This window comes from Panthera onca (genome assembly GCF_046562875.1).
Source record: "Panthera onca isolate mPanOnc1 chromosome E1 unlocalized genomic scaffold, mPanOnc1 haplotype 2 h2.Chr16_ul_2, whole genome shotgun sequence".
NCBI lineage: Eukaryota > Metazoa > Chordata > Mammalia > Carnivora > Felidae > Panthera > Panthera onca.
In genome coordinates this window covers 352,501-372,378 of record NW_027675816.1, presented here as the reverse complement: position 1 = coordinate 372,378, position 19,878 = coordinate 352,501, and the positions used below count along the sequence as shown (strand labels likewise).

The 19,878-nt window shown below is 39.6% G+C and overlaps 1 protein-coding gene across 2 annotated transcripts in view; it reads left to right on the top strand.

Moving 5' to 3' along the window:
* Positions 1 to 19,878, top strand: part of NSF (N-ethylmaleimide sensitive factor, vesicle fusing ATPase) — a 143,546-nt gene that overhangs the window by 55,080 nt on the left and 68,588 nt on the right. For both annotated transcript variants that reach the window (XM_060645794.2, XM_060645793.2), the window contains exon 9: positions 16,306 to 16,505. In XM_060645794.2, the coding sequence (XP_060501777.2) occupies positions 16,306 to 16,505 (200 nt within the window). The remainder of the gene's footprint in view (positions 1 to 16,305; positions 16,506 to 19,878) is intronic.

The following is a 19,878-nucleotide window of genomic DNA, read 5'->3' as shown; positions in this document are numbered from 1 at the left end:
ACCTGAAAACTATTGTTAATATCTGGAGTATGTCATTTTACTAGTTTTTGCTTTGTACATGTATACACACATACACATGCATACACTCACATATGTATATATATATGTATAGAGGGGGACAAAAATGTATTTTATGGTTTGTAACTGCTTTTCCTCCACTCAGTAACGTAAACAGTCTTTCTTAAATATTCTTCTATAGTTTATTTTATAGAATGATAATGCCATGGTTTTATTAATCAGTCTACTACACTTAGACATATATATTATATTTACTTTTTCACTATTATCTACCATGTTATGATAAGGACGCTTAAAACTAAATATTTTTGCACATCCATATTTATTTAGGATAAATTCCTAGAAATGGAATCGCCATATCAAAGAGCATTCCCAAGTGTAAACCTTTTTTTCATGCATGGCCAAATTTAGACTTCCTTCTTAAAAAGTAAAAATGTTATAGATGAAATCAATCACTAAGTAGGTTCTCTGGATGAGAGAGAGAGAAATACAAGAACTGTAATGGTTTAGTGGGAAACTGATGGACAAGGTGTCAAGAGTTTTGGAGCCTAGCCTTAGAAATGTCAATGACTGATTGTATGACTCTTTAGTTTTAGTTTCCTCATTAGTAAGAAGGGGAAGATGGACTAGATATAGAAATCTTTCCAGGACTGCTACCATATGAATGAATGCTTCCTTTTAGTGAGATACGGGGTCCGTACATAGACTCTAGCAGGGAAGCTCATCCCTCAAGTTGTAGCTTGATTACCTTCTCTGGAAGATCCCTCACACATTTATCTTCCAGTAGAAGTAATTATTTTCCTCTTTGGCTTCTCATAGCCCTTTATTTTCTTTGTATATAGTCGTGTCTTTGGTTTTTAATATTGAGCTACTTATGACAAAGACCATCTTATTCATCTCCTTAAAGCACTCTGCTTAGCATATTTTGGGGTATATAGTGGATACTCAGTAAATATCTATGGGCGTCGAGAGTGGTACCTGGGTCTCCATGTCCCCAGCCTATGAAAGCAAAGAGCCTAGCTTCCAGCTAAGTGTTGTCTTTTCCCACTCTAAAGAGCTCACCAGGTTTCTTCAGTTTGGGGGGTTATTCCAAGATGTCTGTCTTCTGATGTCGCTTCTATTTAGTAACACGATGGTTCTCAATCTTTGAGGTCTATCAGAATTTGGGGAGCTTTATAAAACCCCCAAAATGAATTTCCAGATTCTCCTTCAAGTCCACTAAATCTGAGTCTCCAGCAAAGCTGACACCCAGTGCCTTCGGTAGCTGAGCCATCCCTGCAGGGCTCGCTTGGCATCAGGCAGGTTGGTGTTCAAGTTCTGGCTCTCTCATTGGCCAGCTGTGTCTCCGGGGGAAAGGCATTTTACCGCTACAAGCCTCAGTGCCTCATCTGCCAAAAGAAGAGTAAAAATAATACCTAGCTCCCGGGGCTATTTTAATGATTATAGAAGAGAACACGTTAAAGCCCTTAGCACATTGCTTCCGTAGCTACAGTTCTAGCCTCGGTCTGGCACTTCTTGGATTCTGTATGCATTAATTATTTATTCATTTCTTCTTCAAATAACATTTATATTTTTCCAACTCTTGGAAGTTAGTATACTCAGAGTGGAGGTTTACTAATTCCATTTCCAAAAAGTAATATCTCATGTGAATTTATTCATTTGTCCAAGCATTTAGTGATGATTTTTAGAATACTTTTACTGTAGGTAATATATGGCTATATCTCCAGAAGCTTTTACCATCTTCCATTAGAATTCTTACTGAAATGAATTCTTGAAGTGTTCAAAACGTTGTTACATTTATTAAACATTTTTTTCCTTATCTTACAAATAGTAATCTCTTCCCAGTTACCTTTATTTTCTAGGTCCTTCGAGTCATGTTTCTTCCCCTTTTCCTTTGTATGCATTTTTTTTTTTTTAAATTAAGACTTTTTTTTGAGAGAACACACCTGAGAGTGTACCGGCACGTGTGGGGAAGGAGCAGAGGGAGAGGGAGAAAAAGAAGCAGACGTTAAGCAGACCTGGGGCTTGATCTCACAACCATGAGATCGTGACCTGAACGGAAATCAAGAGTCAGATGCTTAACCAACTAAGCCACCCAGGCGCCCTAAGACTTTTTTTTTTTTTTTTTTTTTAAGAGTAGTTTTAGGCCCACAGCAAAAAGGAGGGGAAGATGCAGAGATTTCCCATATACCCCTGTCCATATACCTGCATAGCCTCCCCCATCATCAATATCTCCTACCAGAGTGGTATCTTTGTTATGACTGAACCCACATTGACACATCATAATCACCCAAAGTCCACAATTTACTGTTTGCTCTTGGTATTGTGCATTCTGTGGGTTTGGACAACTACATAATGACATGTATCTATCAATTATTATGGTATCATACAGAATATTTTCACTGCTCCAAAAATCCTCTGTGCCTTCTCCCCCCATCCTTGGCAGTCACTGACCTTTTTACTGTCTCCATAGTTTTGTCTCCAGAATGTCATATTGTTGGAATCATACAGTGTGTAGCCTTTTCTGATTGGTTTCTTTCATTAGCAGTATGCATTTAAAGTTCCTCCGTGTCTTTTCACAGCTCGATAGCTCATTTCTTTTTAGCGCTGAATTATATCCCATTGTCTGGATGCACCACAGCTCATTTACCCATTCACCTACTGAAGGGCATCATAGTTGCCTGCACGTTTGGGCAATTAAGAATAATTATGAATAAAGCTCCTGCAAACATCTGTGTACAGGTTTTAGTGTGAACATAAGTTTTCAACTCCTTTGGGCAAATACCAAGGAGTGCAGTTGCGGGAAAGAGTATGCTTAGTTTTGTAAGAAGCTGTCTTCCAGAATGGCTGTGCCCCAGTGCATTTCCACTGGCAACAAATGAGAGTTCCTGTGTTCCACATCCTCATCAGCATTTGGTCTTGTCAATCGAATGGATTTGGGCCATTGTAGAGGTGTGTGGTGGTATCTTGTTGCTTTAATTTGCATTTCCCTGATGACATATGATGTAGGGCATTTTTTCATATGCTTATTTGCTATCTGTATACCCTGTTTGGCTTTTGGCCCATTTTTTAAATTGGGTTGCTTTCTTATTTTTGAGTTTTATGAGTTGTTGGTATATTTTGGTGCTTTATCACATGTGTCTTTTGCAAATATTTTCTCCCAGTCTGTGCCTTGCCTTCTCATTCTCTTGACATTATCTTTCATTGACAGACAATTTTTAATTTTAACAAAGTCTAGCTTGTCAGTTATATCTTTCATGGATCTGGCTTTGGTGTTATGTCTAAAAAGCTGTTGCCATACCCAGTGTCATCTAGGTTTTTGCCCTCTGTTATCTTTTAGGAGTTTTATGGTTTTGTGTTTTACAGGTAGGCCTGGATCCATTTTGCATTAGTTTTTTGTGAAAGGTGTGAGATCTGTGTCTAGATTCTTTTTTTTTTTTTTTTTTTTTTTTTTGCATGTGGATGTCTAGTTGTTACAGCTTCATTTGTTGAAAGGATGATCTTTGCTTCAGTCAATACATTAACATATTGCCTTCGCTCTTTTGTCAAAAATCAGTTGGCTATACTTGTGTGTGCGTGCATTTTTCAAGTCCATTATTGAATACTCCTAATATTTTTCTGCTTTGTTTTTCGGATCACTCCTTTTTTCTTTTTTTATAGCTTCAGTAAATCACACTTGAACTATAGTGTAGCCTCCTTATTATCTTCCTAGCCTTCAGTCTCCTTTTTCCTTTCCATCCTGGAATATTTATTTCAAAATTCATCCTCTTTGCAATACTAGCTGGTTCTGTCAAAGAATAGCAAGGGAATTATAGAATCTCAGCATTGCAAGGGATCTCAAAAATCATTTAGTTCACGTGCTTTGGTTTGAATTTTCTCTCCATTTTTGCTAAATGACTTCTGTCAAGTTCCGTAGTCTAAGTTCGAATTCCTTCAGTGTCAGAGGACTCGTTCCCTTCGAATGTTGCATTCCATTTTTTGGACAACTGTACGTTAGAGTCTTCCTTACGTTAAGATGAGATGTGTAGCTTCTACACATCTCCCCCCGCCAAGACTATATAGAGCAAGGATGCTTCTACTTCCCTGTGGAAGCCCTGAAGATATATGAAGAGAGCTTTTCCATCCAGACATAAAGGCCCCCAAAATTCATCTTTTCTCTAAGCTAAATCCCCCAGCTTGGTTGGTGCCTCCAGCCAATCCTTTTATAATTTATTTTCAGCCCTTTACCATCCTATTCACATTTCTCTGAACTTTAACATTTGTTTATATTCACCTTAAGTTGTGAAACCCAGAAATCATGGTGTACTGCAAGTGTCGTCCCTGTTCTGAAATAGACCAGATCTATCCATCCGTTGTTCAAAACCTTAGTCTTCTTTTAATGCACACCGAAATTGCATTAACATTTTTGACATCCACATTCTATCTTGGATCCTATCTCATGTTGAATTTACTGTTGAGTAAAATCCCCCAAGTCATCTCTCACACAACCATACCTCCCCCAGCCACACTTAAGCACAGAGATCTTACATTTATTCTCGGTAACTTTTTTATCTTGTTAGAATAGTTCTTCGGCTGTTCTACAGCTACAACTTGTCAAGGAATAAAAATGTGTCCTCCTCAGCTTATGATTTAATTAAGGCTATAGAAAATATACACTAAATAAAACGAAAATCTAAGAACTGTTAGAAAACAACTTAATAGAGTGTCAGTTGAAACTATGAAGGCTGGTTCTCAGTGTCCTCTGGCCTCTGCATTAGCCTCATCTCACGGGAGGGACATATCAACTAGTCACCTTCCTCCACTCCACTCCAGACTTAATGAATGAATTCACATTTCTAGGAGTGATGCCTGAAAATCTGCATTTTAATAAGCTCCGTTGAATGTTGGTGCATGTTAAAGTTTGACTATTGCTACTGTAAGTGTTGGAGAGTAGGACCACGGACGTGATACGAGCGAGGTGGCATTGACGTAGTTAAATGTGATGGGGTTGCGTGGCATTACTTAAGGAGGTGATTTCTGAGGAACAGAAGAACATGAACTTGATAGAGCGAGAAGTTCCAGGTGTGGGAAAGGAAAGAGTAAGTTGTCTGCTTCAGAAGACAAGATATTTGCTAGTCTGTAGCAGACGCCTTACAGAGCAGCAAGTACAACAAGTTGAAAGCCAAGGGACAGGGAAAAAGAAGAGAGGAAAGTTGTAAAATTCTGAAACCAGTGAGAATACATGCTGCCAGGTGGCAGCAAGGCAGGACCTGCCATAATGGAAGCATGATCTTTGTCATCAAGAATTCATGAAATACCAGGCCACACCCTAGGAGGGAGTGTAACAGGGTGGGGGTGTCGGCGGAGATTAGTTTGGAGAGTTGCTACACATACCCCATTTTGGTTCTGGGCTATCTAATGAGAAGATCTATATTAAATCTCAGTTGACTAATTTGGATGTAGACCAGTCAGGTGGTAGACATCACCCAGCTGCTTGGTGCTCAGGGCGTAGGCCTTTTTCACTTATCGTAACGGAACTCAAAGAGAGTTCTGAGAGTGCTCTAAAGTTGGTGGGGCGCAGCAAGTCTCTGCTAGACAGAATGATACCCGTGGATGATTAGAGACCTGACTGTACAAATGGGATCAGGGCCTTAAATATTTGGTAAGTGCACAGCTCAGCAGATGTAGATGATGACCTGTGTTAGACGCTGGCTGCCAGTCTTTGAAGCAAACAAACAAACAGAAAGGGCCTCCTGTATTGTGAGTTGATGGAAGTTATGCTCCAAGTCCTCACTGCATGGCTGGAAAATTCAAAACCATTTCTTAAAGTCGATAATCATAGCATACTACTCAAATGATGAGTTGGATGGAACTAAGAAAATACTCATGATTCTAGGAGAAGTTGGAATCACACAAACTTTAGAACAAAAGATCAGATATTAATTTGTGATCGTATTTCTGCAAGTGCACGCACTGTTTAAAAATAAGCATTCAAATCTGGTTTGCACAACTGCAGAGAAAAGCTTGCAAGACTTGTGAATATGTCCTGACTTGCCACTAGTCTGCTGATAGTCTCCCTCTTAGGCAAATGTGGCAAATCTGTCTGCATTTGAACTGGAAGCTACTTGAACTAACCCCTTAAACATCAGTTATATTCAGAACCCACTTCACACTTTCTTTATAGATCATGTTGCCCCCCAAATGAAGTAAACACTCCTTACCCTGATGCTAATTTGACAGAGATCACTTCTAATGTATCATCATTCTGTTCGCTCTTGTGTGAAATCACTGGGTTGTGTTTTTCTTTTATATATATATATATCTCTCTCTCTCTATATATATATGTATGTGTGTGTATATATATATATTCCACCCCCCCCACCCCACCCCCACCCCCACCCCCACCCCCACCCCCCCCCCCCCCCCGCCGCCCCAGCCTTTCGGATATCTAAAAGTTGACTGACTGTTTTTCCTTGGTGCAGCTTGCCTCTGATGTCATCTCAGGAAAACAAAGAAAATTCACTGCTTTTTAAAATAAAAGAGCCTAGGGGTGCCTGGGTGTTTCAGTCGGTTGGGTGTCCGACTTCGGCTCAGGTCATGATCTCGCGGTCCATGAGTTCGAGCCCCACATCGCGCTCTGGGCTGACAGCTCAGAGCCTGGAGCCTGTTTTGGATTCTGTGTCTCCCTCTCTCTCTGACCCTCCCCTGCTCATGCTCTGTCTCTCTCTGTCTCAAAAATAAATAAATGTTAAAAAAATAAAATAAAATAGCCTAGCAAATTACTTGTTACTTTTTTGAGATAATGTTTTATAAGATTATAAACAGCAAACATTACTGTTTATTCATTTTAGTGCAGTAGTAAGGCTATATATTTTGCTTTGAGCTATTTTAAGAAGAGAGATTTCAATTAGTATTTTAGAAATCTTATATTTTCATGTATCGTTTTAATCAGAGGCTGGATGAGCCTTATTAGAGTGGATAGGGTCCTCTTCAACTTAGACTTTCAGGCCAGAAATCACTTCAAGCTATTTGTAGTACACACCTTAAAGCCCCTTCAAGTTGTCCCCACCAAAATTGGTATGATTATAATCGCTGTTTATCAACAGCTGGGGCTCAAATAGTATTCCAGGTTTTATACATTGCTGGAGAATTGCTGATTCATCTGAGAGAATAAGAAGTGAGGAGGGAAGGTTCATCTACTGCAGAGGGCAGGCTGTGGTCATGTAGCATGACAAATAGGCTTTTGGATGAAGCACCCAGAATTAGCCTCAGTTCCCCCCAGTTGACCAAGTCATTCCAGGTGAGCCGCAGGAGAACAAGGTGTGTGCCCCTTGAGAGAGGGAAGTGGCAGCTGGGGACTATGACAGTGGTTACACTGGGGAGATACAGGGGACTTTGGAGAAGAAGGATACTTAGGGTAGAATAAGGTGTGGAGGAGATAGAAGGATGCACGCACATGGAACTGATAGTCATGGTGGCTTGGTTTATGCGAAGGAGCTGCATGTTGACCCTAAATAAATTTGGAAAACTTGAGGCATAGATAAGAATGGACTCTGCCTGAGGCATAAGAGAAGCAGGCAGGATTGCTTCTGATAGTAATCCACCTGGAAGATAGAGGCTAAAGCTTTGGAGAATCCTAACTGCAACACTAGTCAAATCTTTGTGAAACTGCCGACTTATTTACTACTGTGCTCATTTGGAGCTTGAGGTCCAGCAGAATGTGTACTATAATTTGCGATGTTCAAGTGACAATAGTGTTAGATAAGTTAAGGGGTCACAATAGTCAGTCTCAGAAAGAATTACATAAGCAGAATAGTCATTTATTTTCAAGCTTTACAGTCACCTAGCAGTGATGTAATTCTCAAAACAGTTGGGGAGACTGGTTTCATTTCACCGCTTATCTCCAACAAGATGGTAAAGAATAATTAATCGATAGACAGTATTTATGAGCTCTTACCGTATGCCAGCAAGTGTACTAAGTGCTTTATGTGCATTATATTTCATCCTCATAATGACTTTCCGAGGTGGTTGCTGTTATTATCTCTAGCTATTAAAACCCAAGAAGCAGGATTTGAAACCAGGCTAGCTGAGTCCAGAGCCCCCACTTTTAACAATGTATATATAAAACTCAATTTGTTTAATACAAAAACTGTCCTTTATTCTGAGATTATGTCCACCCTACCTCTTGATATGAAAAAATATTTTTATGAAATGGTGGGGATAGATGTCAAGTTTGATTTTGTTTTTAAGAAGCCTTTACCTTGCAAAATAAAAAACTAACCCCATGACAGCGCTTCTCCTCAGTTAAAAAAAAGGGGGGGGGGTGTCTTTTACTATTTTGTGAACTCTAAGTCTGAGAACCACTGGTCAGAAAAGTGGGACTCAGTAATTTTTAATGTTCTCTAGAGATTTTTCACTAGATTTGTTTCCTAATACATTTAATCCAGTCGGTCCTCATCTGTCTGGTACCTGACCACAAATCATATGTTCATCCTTTGGACAGATATCTATTGTGAAACACAATTAGAATATAGTTTTGTAGTTCATATTTTAGGAAGTTGTTAAAAAATGCTTTATGACAGGTGGTCTAGAATGAGATACAAGCAAGCCGTATACTAAATTCTTTACTGAATGTAGTCTTACGGTGAGGTTCCAGTGTGTCACTCACTTAAATCCTTAGTAAATAATGGCATTATCGTTGGCTGTGTTTATTTCTTGGGCATTTGATATTGTTCGTACCTTTAGTAGTAGCTGTTATATAATGATATGTCAATAAATGTTCATACTTATTTCACTGTCAGTAACACTTAAAGAACAAAATGAAAGAGGAAGGGTAGCCCTGCGAGAGAGGAATGAACAGCGGAGGCAGATAAGAAGCTGTCTGGCTTACTTGCTGTTCCTAAGTGCAGCCTTCGGTGTGTTTTAGTTCTCTCTCTGTTGGAGACTTACTCAACAATCTATCTTCACGGTTCTTTGAATTCCTCATTTCCAGTAAATTTTGCTTCGTTCCATCTCAGCCACCCCCTCTTTGGTCATACTGAAGGCTTCACTCTTACCAGTAACCACCACTTGAGAGATCTCAGTGTTAAGCATCCAGCACTCAAGCTGCCTCGCATTTGTCCTAGGCTTCTAGCATTCCCTCACCCCCTGCTCTAACTGCTTTGATCCCACGGGACCCTCCAGTTCATTTACTCTGACACGTTTTGTTCTCTGTTCCCTCTTTACCCAGCTTCAATTCCATGGTCTATCATGTTTATCCTCCTCAAATACAACTTTAGTGGCCTTGCTCCTCATCTTCTATGTGTGTCAAAGCCCCAGGTATGTCTCCCCTTTCTGCCTACTCTGTGTCGGTACCCAGACTACTGAATATGGCTTAAGAAAAGCGCAAAGCTATGGTGACTGATCTTACTTTGAAATTAAGAATCACATCTCAAGTGGGCCCTCGGTATTCCTTGGCATCAGTATTTTCTGGTATTCCTTCTGTATTTCCTTAGTTTAGCCAGTTTACTCTCCTGCTGTCTAAGATGACTAGTTCCTCTTCGTTCTTCTCAGATCTCCAGCACCACCTCTTCCAGTCCACCCTCCCTCACCAGCAGCTGACGACCTGGAATCAGGATTTCATTGAGAAAATAGAAGTAGTCGGAAGAGAACGGCCACCAAATGTAGCATTTGTTGAATGAGTGAAAGAATACGATATCCCAGAACTTGATTTACTCCCATATGCAAATATAATTGGCAACTTAGATTCCAAAACTGTATATAAATCTATTTTTGGCCATTTTAGATTATGCTTTTCACTACCACTGTCCTTTACATTACTATAACCAAGAGTTGTTAATATGTTTGTGCCGTATCCAAATAAAAATTAAGTATTTTTAAGAAGATGATCATTAACAGGAACATTTTATAAAATAAGCACTTAAGTCATTCAACACAGGAAATTAAGAGAAGAAATCCTTTGGAACTATGTTTGATTATGCTGTCCGCCCACAATTGTTCTTATATAAGTTCTAGAGGAAGGAAAAAAGATGTGAATGACTTACAAATGAAGACAAAGCCTTAAACTTTGTGGAAAGTGGAGGGGAAATGTTGAGAACAAGTCCTGTGATGGTTTCGCCCTCACACTTTGGGAAAATTAGATAACAGAATTTAGTTATAAATATGTTGGCTTTCTCTTTTTTTTTAAATGTCTTTTTATTTATTTTGAGAGAGAGAGAGAGAGAGAGAGAGAGAGAGAGAGAATGCCAAGCCGGCTCTGTGCTTTCAGTGAGAAGCCCAGTGCAGGATTCGATCTCACGAACCACGAGATCATGACCTGAGCCGAAATCAAGAACAGGATGCCTAACCAACGGAACCACCCAGGCGCCCATAATATGTTGACTTTAAATTAGTGGTTTTATTTACTTTATGTTGCTCAATTTTAAGGTTCAGTTTTGAACAAAATAAAGTGGTTCAAGCCAAAAAAAAGTCAAGATTCTTATGCCAGCTTTAATGAAATTTGTATTTATAGAATTGAATAAGAAACTGCACCTTACCTAACACTGTTAAGTTACTTATAGAATCACAACAAAGAGGAGAGTCCCTCGGTGACCTGAGTTCCATATGCTGAGTTCACTTACCTAATGGCACCTATGTGCTCAGGGACACTTTCCCACACATCTTCTTAGTTCCCCACGGTCTTTCCAAATCTTTACCAAGCTTCCCAGTATCCTGTCCTCATCCCTCATTTTGTAGGTGAACTAGCTCCTACTTCACATAGTAAATAGAATCCAATGAGCATAACCTCAGCTTACTTCCTCCCCCCTTTTCTTAACTCGTCTTGCAAGGTATTTCTCTCAAAATTCCTCCTTTGTATTGCCAGAGTTCCCCAAATCGTGATCTCTGTTTGTTCCTGCTTATATTACTTAGCTTCCTTCTCCTACCTCAACCCAAAATGATCTGACCCCGACCTAAGACCTTATGGCCCAGATAAGCATGAATTTCCTGGGTTTAAAAAAAAATTTTTTTTTAATGTTTTATTTTATTTTTGAGAGACAGAGAGCATGAGCGGGGGAGGAGCAGAGAGAGAGGGAGACACAGAATCCGAAGCAGCTCCAGGCTCTGGGCTATCGGCACAGAGCCTGACACGGGGCTCGAACCCACAAACTGTGACATCATGACCTGAGCCAAAGTCGACGCCTAACTGACTGAGCCCCCCGGGCGCCCCTGAACTTCCTGGTTTTTAAATCTAGTGTTCTCTTCCCAGGCCTCATCCTCTGTCTCTGCAGCATTTGTCCCTACGGTCATACTCCTCTGCTTAAAACTTCTTGTGGCTTTCCATGTGCCCAGAGCAGGCATTCAGAAACATGGAACCAGTAGTTTTGATATCTTTTGTGAGCTTTCAGCCTATTTTTTAATGGACATTTCTGCCTGAATCTCAAACGCCTTAATAGCCAAAAACAAAGTGATGATTCCCTCTAATCTCCTGTTGCTAACTTCTTAGTGATATTCTGGGGTTATCATTATTTTACCATGAGCCCAGGCTACATACCTTAAGGTCAACGTTGATTCTTCCTCTTCCCCTTATTTTCTTTTGGTCTCTGAGTGCTGATGAGTATCTCCCAAATCTTCTTTCTTTTCCTACTACAGTTTCTTATGACTGTTGCCTCTTTCCATTTCTGGTCTCTTGCCTGGATTATTTCAGTAGCACATTCAGAGGTTTTAACTTTGGATTCCATGAATAGATCTCAGAGGATCTAAGAATACCCTCAAAATTGCATGCAAATTTTTTTTAATGTGCATTTTTCTGGAGAGGTCCATTAGACTATTCCATGGGGAAGAAGGTAAGAGAATGAGAGAAAATGACAATTTAAATGAGTCAGTTCCACTGATTTCTCTGCTTTCCATGCCTGCTCTGTGCTGTTTTTAGTTCACCAGCCCAGGGCACTCACCTCTAAGTAGTGAGGGGGTATGTAAGACATAAAGAAAGAACAAGTGAATGGATCAGTTCAGCTTGGCAGTCAGGACAGTCCAGCAGCCACAGATCAGAGGCTTCCCAGCATCAGAGCCAGGTCTTAATGCCCTGCAGAAGCTCAGGAGAAAGCTGGGGCATCAGTAGGGAGGTGTCCTCCTAAGGCCTCTGGACCCATTTTTTCCTGTGCTTCCAAAGGACTTGGAGGGAAATGAAAGCTTAACTGGCAAAAATCCAGAGCCAGCCAGTGAGGCAATGTCCCCGGAAAAAGGTTGAAAACATTCCTCCAACTACACTTGTACCCCGTGATCTTTGTTCTCTAGACCTTCCTCCACTCTACCGCCAGAGTTAGTTTTTAAACATATCTCATTGTGCACCCTCCCTGATTAAAAACCTCAGGTTTTTATAAAACAAATTAAAAACTCCTGGGCATGGTATCAAGGTCTTCTGTAGTTGGGAGCCTGTTAGCCTCGTCTCCAGCTCCACCCCCCTCCCCCCCACCCCCGCCCAGCTCCAAGGCTATAGCCACAACAGGTTACTACTGGCTGTTTTGAAAGGACAGCTTCTATGTCCATACCTCTATGCCTTTGATCATGCTACTTTCCTTCATTAGGTGCCATTTCTTCTCCCGTGCCCAATCATGAACCTCCTACTGTCCTTGAAAGCCCACACTAAATTTTATCTCTTCCCCTGTTGTCCATCCCTAATTTTCTGCCATCACCCTGGCAGGATCTGTCTCTCTTGGCCAGGTTCCAAAAACATTTCATACATATCTCTGATAATGTCTTATTATATTATAGATAACCTATTTTTATTTCTGTCTTTCCTACTAAACCAGAAATGCCCTGCAGGTAGGGACTGCCTTTTTCATGTTTGTATCCCTAACACCTAGTTTCATGCCTAGTCCAAACAGGAGCTTAATACACTTTTGTTGAATGGAATTACTTACGAAGAGTTTTTATGACTCATTTAAAATTAGAGACCAATGCTTATTTAATAAGTCAGAATAGGCTATCATAACAGTAGTAATAACAAAGTCCCATTTCCACCGCTTATTCAAGTAACTGCTTCCTTTGTGGAAGTGGATTTTGAAAATCTTCACATGTCAATGTCTATTTTTGATGTGCTTTCTTGAGATCCTGAAAGAATTTTAGTTCTAACACGGGCTAGAGCTTCTATGACATTCCTGTTGGTGTCATATTGAATAGATTCTGTCACTTCAGAGATCTGTATGGTAGACAGTAAGTTCCATGGATATAAATTTTATCTCTTTCTCTTCAACTTCATGGTAATATTTTGTGAATTGTTTATTTTATAAATCTGAGTCGATTTAATTCAAGCCACATTAAGTCGAGCATTTTCCATGTACAAAAACAGAGTTACAGAGTTAAGACTCTAGTACAGACAGTCCTCAACTTGTGATGGTTTGACTTAATGCTTTTTGACTTTATGATGGTGCAAAAGCGATATGCATTCCGTAGAAACCGTGCTTCAAGTTTTGAATTTTGGTCTTTTCCTGGACTAGAGCTGGGCAGCATGAATTCTCTTGTGATTCTGGGCAGCGGCAACCTGCAACCCCCAGACAGCCACGCCATCACATGGGTTGTTTTCAGCTTACAGTGGGTTTATCAGGAGGTGCCCTCATCGTAAGTTGAAGAAGATCTATGTTTATAAATTATGTAGCTCTGCTAAGTTTGCAAAGTCCCAGTCATTGCAAATATGTGTTCTAGGTATTTAAATTAGTCCAGCTGTGAAAGTAAACACTATTCCATAAATTAAGAGCTTCAAATAATTTTTTAAAATGGTCTTCTTTCCCTCATTTTCTTTGAGGTTTGTAGGAAAGGAGTCAACAATTTACTTAGCCATTTATTTAAGAGTACATATTCTGTGCTAGGCATTGTGGTGGATGTTTGCGATGCCGGATGGATAAGAGAGCACCTTGAATAGTTCATGGTCTAATAGAGAAGAAGGTATATAAACAAATAATTGCAACTTAAACCTTGGAGAAGAGGAACTCTTCTTCTTTGAGAACCAGTGCTGAGGTGGAGATTGGATGCGTCTGCAGATAAATTTGTGGATAGGGAAGCAATAAGCTGAAGGGAGTTCACACCTGTTCGTCTTTTTTAAAAAAATATGCGAAGCAGGAATCTAGATCTTCTCTATGAATTAGTGGCGCGGGGTAGCACTTGAGAAGAGCAGAGCAGGGAAGATCTGGAAAAGTAGTGCAGAGAGCGGAAGGTGGTCTAACAAGAACAAGTAAAAGGTGGCAGGCAGTATTGACAAGCAGTGAGTGTGGAACTAAAGTTGGATAGCATGAAATTGTGAGGACATCCTGTCAGCACAGTGCTGTAATTTTCTCTGGCTGTGCTCTGTGGCCCATGCATAGGTGCAGTAAAGCCATATTGTGTTCAGGGCCTGTGGGATGAGTAGAACAGAAGTGTAAGAAGGCCAAGGAGTTGAGAACCCTTGAAAGAAAGTATAGCTTAATATGGAAGGAAGTATGGTTAGGAGGTAGTTGATAAACTTGGAGAAAGTTAAGAAATTGGAGGATGAGGATAAGGCCTGGCACTTTGTAGGGCCTCAGTAAGTCTTCATGTTCTCCTTTGTGGCCCCCCCATCCTGTGCCGTTTTTCACCACCACCATGCCCACCTCCCTCTGCTATGGTTTACATGAATCGTTTCAAATCATGATGGTAGCGGTTGGCTCAGAGGGTAAGATGAGGAGCAAGGTTCTAAAGTTTTCATCAAAAGTGTCCCAGGGGCTTGGATGCTGGCAGTGCTTCTGTGATTTTTGCCTCTAGGGGAAGCTCAGGGCTTATCCCCTTATCTCCCTACTATTTGTGTTTCCAAGGGTGGATCAAGGGCAAAGACATTTATTGGACCATGATTCTCAGGACAGGAATTTACTCTGTGAGGGAAGGGTTAAGACTGTAAGCCTTCAAGGGTTTCCACTAAGTTCCCCTTGTCTCTATAAATCTAACCGTAAGCACAGATCTCATTACTTTCAAAATTTTAAAGGAGAGTCTTTTTTTTGACATATAGAAGCAGTGACCATACTGATAACCCAAAGGGTCTTCCTACTCAGAAGTTAAAATTCCCAGTAGAGTTGGTTGTACCTTGTGATAGCTTTTATGGGACTTATTAAATGTATTGTCATATTTTTTTTAAAGAAATTATTTCTTAAGGCTTTCGTTCCAAGTGAGGACAAACACTATGTATATTCCATTTTCAGAAATTTTCTTTTTCACCTATTTTTTTGAGTGTGACACTGAAATCTAATAAATTGTTATTTCACAAAGTGCCTTTTTGGTGTAGTATAAGGAAAAAAACTTGTAAAAAAAAAAAAAGAGTCCTGCACCCTAAGTGTGAAACTGCTGGAAAGGTGGGAATTCCTAGAGCGAGTAAACTGAAACCACAGGTCACTGCAATCTTAGAAGTGGAGTAAATGCTCGTGAAGAGTTGGCTAAAAAAAACCCTGGGGAGTCGAAATCACCAGTCTTGCTCTTTCCCTGTTGTTACTGATACCTTTCAAGGTATTTAGCAATGCTTGCTTAGAAAAGAATTGAATACTATTCTTTTGAAACTTCGTCTTCATCTTGGTGGCTCTGAGAAAAGTGTGTGCCTCCCTTGGCATTAGTCACATGAAGTAGGACATTCAGCTTTACCCACTCAGTGTGTGACATCCGTCTGGATCTTATGGATTGCCTATACCAGTCCAACTCAAAACATGTTTGCCCATTCTTCGAGGGCTTGTATCAACAGGTACACCTATAATTTCTGTGACTAAGATACAGTTTCCATAGCCTACTGTGTTATAATAGATTTGTGTTGGGTTAAATTTGCCTAAAAGCAGATCTCTTTTATTCCTTGACTTTAAAGGAGAATGGAAAATAAGTAATAGTTCCTAATTAGGAATTTAGGTCAAAGAGACGTTTTCAGAGTTAAAAGTATTTGTTTTAAATGATAGTTCAAATATACTTTTCTAAAGACTTTTAATTGGCAGCTTTCCCCCTCAAATTTTGGCACTCGTGTAGGAATTGCTTCTGGATTCTCTGTTAAAAAAAAAAAAAAGAGTTTTAGGGGTGCCTGGCTGGCTCGGCCAGTAGAGTATGCAACTCTAGATCTCCAGGTTGTGAGTTCAGACCCAAGCTGGGCGTGGAGCCTACTTTAAAAAAAAAAAAAAAAAAAAAAGAACTTTAGTTGTTCATTCTTGTTTTGCTCATGGCACTTGGATATTATATGTTAATGGCATGACTATAGTTTTCCTAACATTCATATGAAGAAGAAAGGAAACTCCTTTAGATGTCTCACTTGGATTTTAGGTGGTTAATATAAGACTGTTTTCTTTTGTTTTTTAGGTTGCAAACATGTTAAAGGCATCCTGTTATATGGGCCCCCAGGTTGTGGTAAGACTCTCTTGGCTCGACAGATTGGCAAGATGTTGAATGCAAGGGAGCCCAAAGTGGTCAATGGGCCGGAAATCCTTAACAAATATGTGGGAGAATCCGAGGCTAACATTCGTAAACTCTTTGCTGATGCTGAAGAGGAGCAAAGAAGGGTAATGTTAATATAACTTAGTACAAGTTTGTTATCACTTAATATGATGAATGAAACCCAAAGCTGTGGTGGAAAACTTGTTTCTGTGACCTGTATTTTGAAAAGCATGCAGGTGAAATTTATTTAGTACCAAATTATATCACTGAACCAGGGATTATGGGAGATTTACATGATGGGAACAAATGTCATTACCCAAATATACACAATACAAAGATAGATGATTGTGTAAGCCAAAGGTTTTGCAAAAACAGATCATGAATTTATTTTCAGGTGTCACTTTTATTCCACATTATTTTCAGAGACTTGAACTCATTTATCCTTTGGAAAAGGGGGAAATTAAACTCACATGACTTGTAGAATTATGTATATGTAAGGTCCATGTGCAGAAAGCAGCTTGTTTACTTACCATTGAGTCACCTCAGTTGTAGAGTGACAGGTAAGAGTTGTTAGGTCTCAAAGGAAAGCTTGATGTGGGTCTTAGGAAAAAAATTAATTAAAAGTCAAATCAGAGTTTACTAATTGTTATGGTTAATTTCATGTCAGTTTGATTGGGCCTCAGGGTGCCCACACATTTGGTTAAACATTATTCTGGGTGTGTTTGTGAGGATATTTCTGTATGAGATTACCATTTGAATTGGTAGACAGCAATTGCCTCTAATATGGGTGGGCCCCATTCAGTCAGTTGGAAGGCCTGACTAGAACAAAAAAGGCTGCTCCTCTGTTGAGTAAGAGGGAATTTCCTACTGCCTGACTGCTTTTATCTGGGCCATCAGTTTTTACCTGCCTTTTGACCCAGACGGAAACATCAGCCCTTTCAGTCTCAAGTTTGCAGGCCTTTGGACTAGAACTATACCATTGGCCCTCCTATGACTCCATCTTGTCAACTGAAGATTTTGGGACTTGTCAACCCCCATAATTGAGTTATCCAATTCCTTATAATTAATCTTTCTGTAGATAGATAGATATAGATGTATATTTAGATCTATATAGATCTCTCTATATATAGCATGTTTATTTCATAGACAGATGTTTAAAACATTGCCATAGGGGCATCTGGCTGGCTCAGTCTGTAGAGCATGTAACTCTTGATCTCAGAGTTGTAAGTTTGAGACCCATGTTGGGTGTAGAGATTATTTAAAAATAAAATCTTAAAACATTTTTTTAAATCAAAAACAATGCCATAGGATTTCTGCTTCTGGCAATACAGTAGACTAGGTAACTGAAAACTTTTCTTCTATAAACACCTTCAAATACTGGATAAAATATAACTAAAATTATTTTAAATGTATAATTTATCTCTCAAGAAAGAAAAGGAGATTTCTAGATATTAAAACTCTGAAAATTAGAGTGGTAAAAATATTCATTGCTACTTTTGGTTATGGTAATGTGTGAGTTTGAGTTTTAGCACCCACTAGCAGACAGAGAATGAGTCCTTGAATTAGCTTAAGGTATGGAGTAGGGCCTGAACCTTCAAAGGGGTCGTGCCCTCTATGAAAAGAATGGACTGGAAATTATCTGCTGACCACAACAAAATAACAAAAACATTTAACTATCTGAGTGGGAGCTAAGGAATCTCCAATGGGAATTCTAAAGTATGGATTCTTAACTGATGCTTAGGATTTAAAAACGCACACACACCCATAAACCACCACCACTGATCTATGTGGTCTAGGGCTCCCAAGCTGAGAAATTAACTTAAAAATGAATTCCAGGGGCACCTGGGTGGCTCAGTTAGTTAAGTGTCCTGACTCTTGATCTCAGCTCAGGCCTTGATCTCAGGGTTGTGAGTTCAAGCTCCGTGTTGGGCTCCATGCTGGGTGTGAAGCCTACTTAAAAAAAATAAGAATAAAAATGAATCCTGGACTAATGATAACATGGGGTTGTTAGCTATAAGCAGACCCCTGGGGATGTTCCAACAATCCAGGCCACAAGAGATTCTCATGGGAAAGCCACATCAATAAATGGAAAATGTCATCATCAAAATTTAAAACTCAACAGCTGTGTTAAACAAAAGCCAGTAGTTTCAAGGGAAAAGAGGAGTGATAAACAGAAAAATAGATCTAGAGAAATCACCCAGAATGTAGCACAGAGAGATGGAAAATATGAAAGAGATGTAGAGATAATAGAGTTAAGATGAGAAGTCCCAATAGAAAGGATAGCATAGAGGCAATATTCAAAGATAGAATGGCTGAGAATCTTCTAGAATCGATAAAAGAAAATATTTAGATTGTGATAGCACCATTGCCCAAATAGAATAAATAAAAATTAATTTATTTCTAGACCCATTGTAGTGAAAGTAGAGAATGCCAAAGAAAAAGAGAAACATCTTAAATGTCAACAAAAGAGAAGTGATGATGACATACAAAAGGATATCCATTTTGTTGACAGCCAACTTCTCAACAGCAGCAAGAGAGGGCAGACAACAGTGGAAGAATATCTTCACAGTTAAGTGAAAGTAACTGTCAACTTAAAATTTTATACCCAGCTTAATTCTCATTCAGGAATAAAGATGAAGTGAAGATATTTTTTCAGGCAAAGGCTAATAGAATTAACTAGTTACAGAGGCTTGCTGAAAGAATGTGAAGCAGGATGTAGTTGAGACTGAAGGAAATTGAACCCAGAAGGAAACAGGATACAGGAAATAATGCTGAGCAATGAAATTGGTTGCTAATGTGGATAAAATCTGGAACTTCTGCTTCTCATAGTGGCATATTAGGAAATTTGAATCATGCCTGCCATGAAGACTACCAGAAGAACTCAACAAATATTGAAAAAGTTTTTGCTTAAAGGCATCGAAGAACTTTTAGGATCTAGGGGGAGAATGGAGGCCTAGAATAAAAGGTCCTGGTGTGTACGGTTACCGTTCCTCTGGAGATAGTGCCATTTCTGGAAGGATCTGCTGAACAGCTATGCAGCCCTTTGGACAGGCCAGTGGGAATAAGGGGGCAGGGATTAAAATCCATCATGGCGGCGCCCGGCTGGCTGAGTTGGAAGAGCATGTGACTCTTGATCTCAGGCTTGTGAATTCGAGCCCCACATTGGGTTTAGAAACTACTTTTTAAAAATATAAATAAATAAAAAATTTTTAGCAAAAAATCAATCCGTGACTCATGAAGAGAGGACACGTGATGAACATGCCTCAGTTTGGGTTGGGAACCTGTAGGGCTACACCACAGAAGCAAGAGTTAACCAGAAGTAGACATCCTGTCAAAGCTGCAGATCAGCTTGGAATCACATCTAACTTCTCTAAAATTAAATTGAGAGTTCCTAAATCGCTCATGCTCTCCAGCATCCAGCAGAATTATAGATCCTTCCTAGAAGAAGTTAATACCATGCAAAGTCACAAATTATTTTTATAGCTTGCAAATGAAATG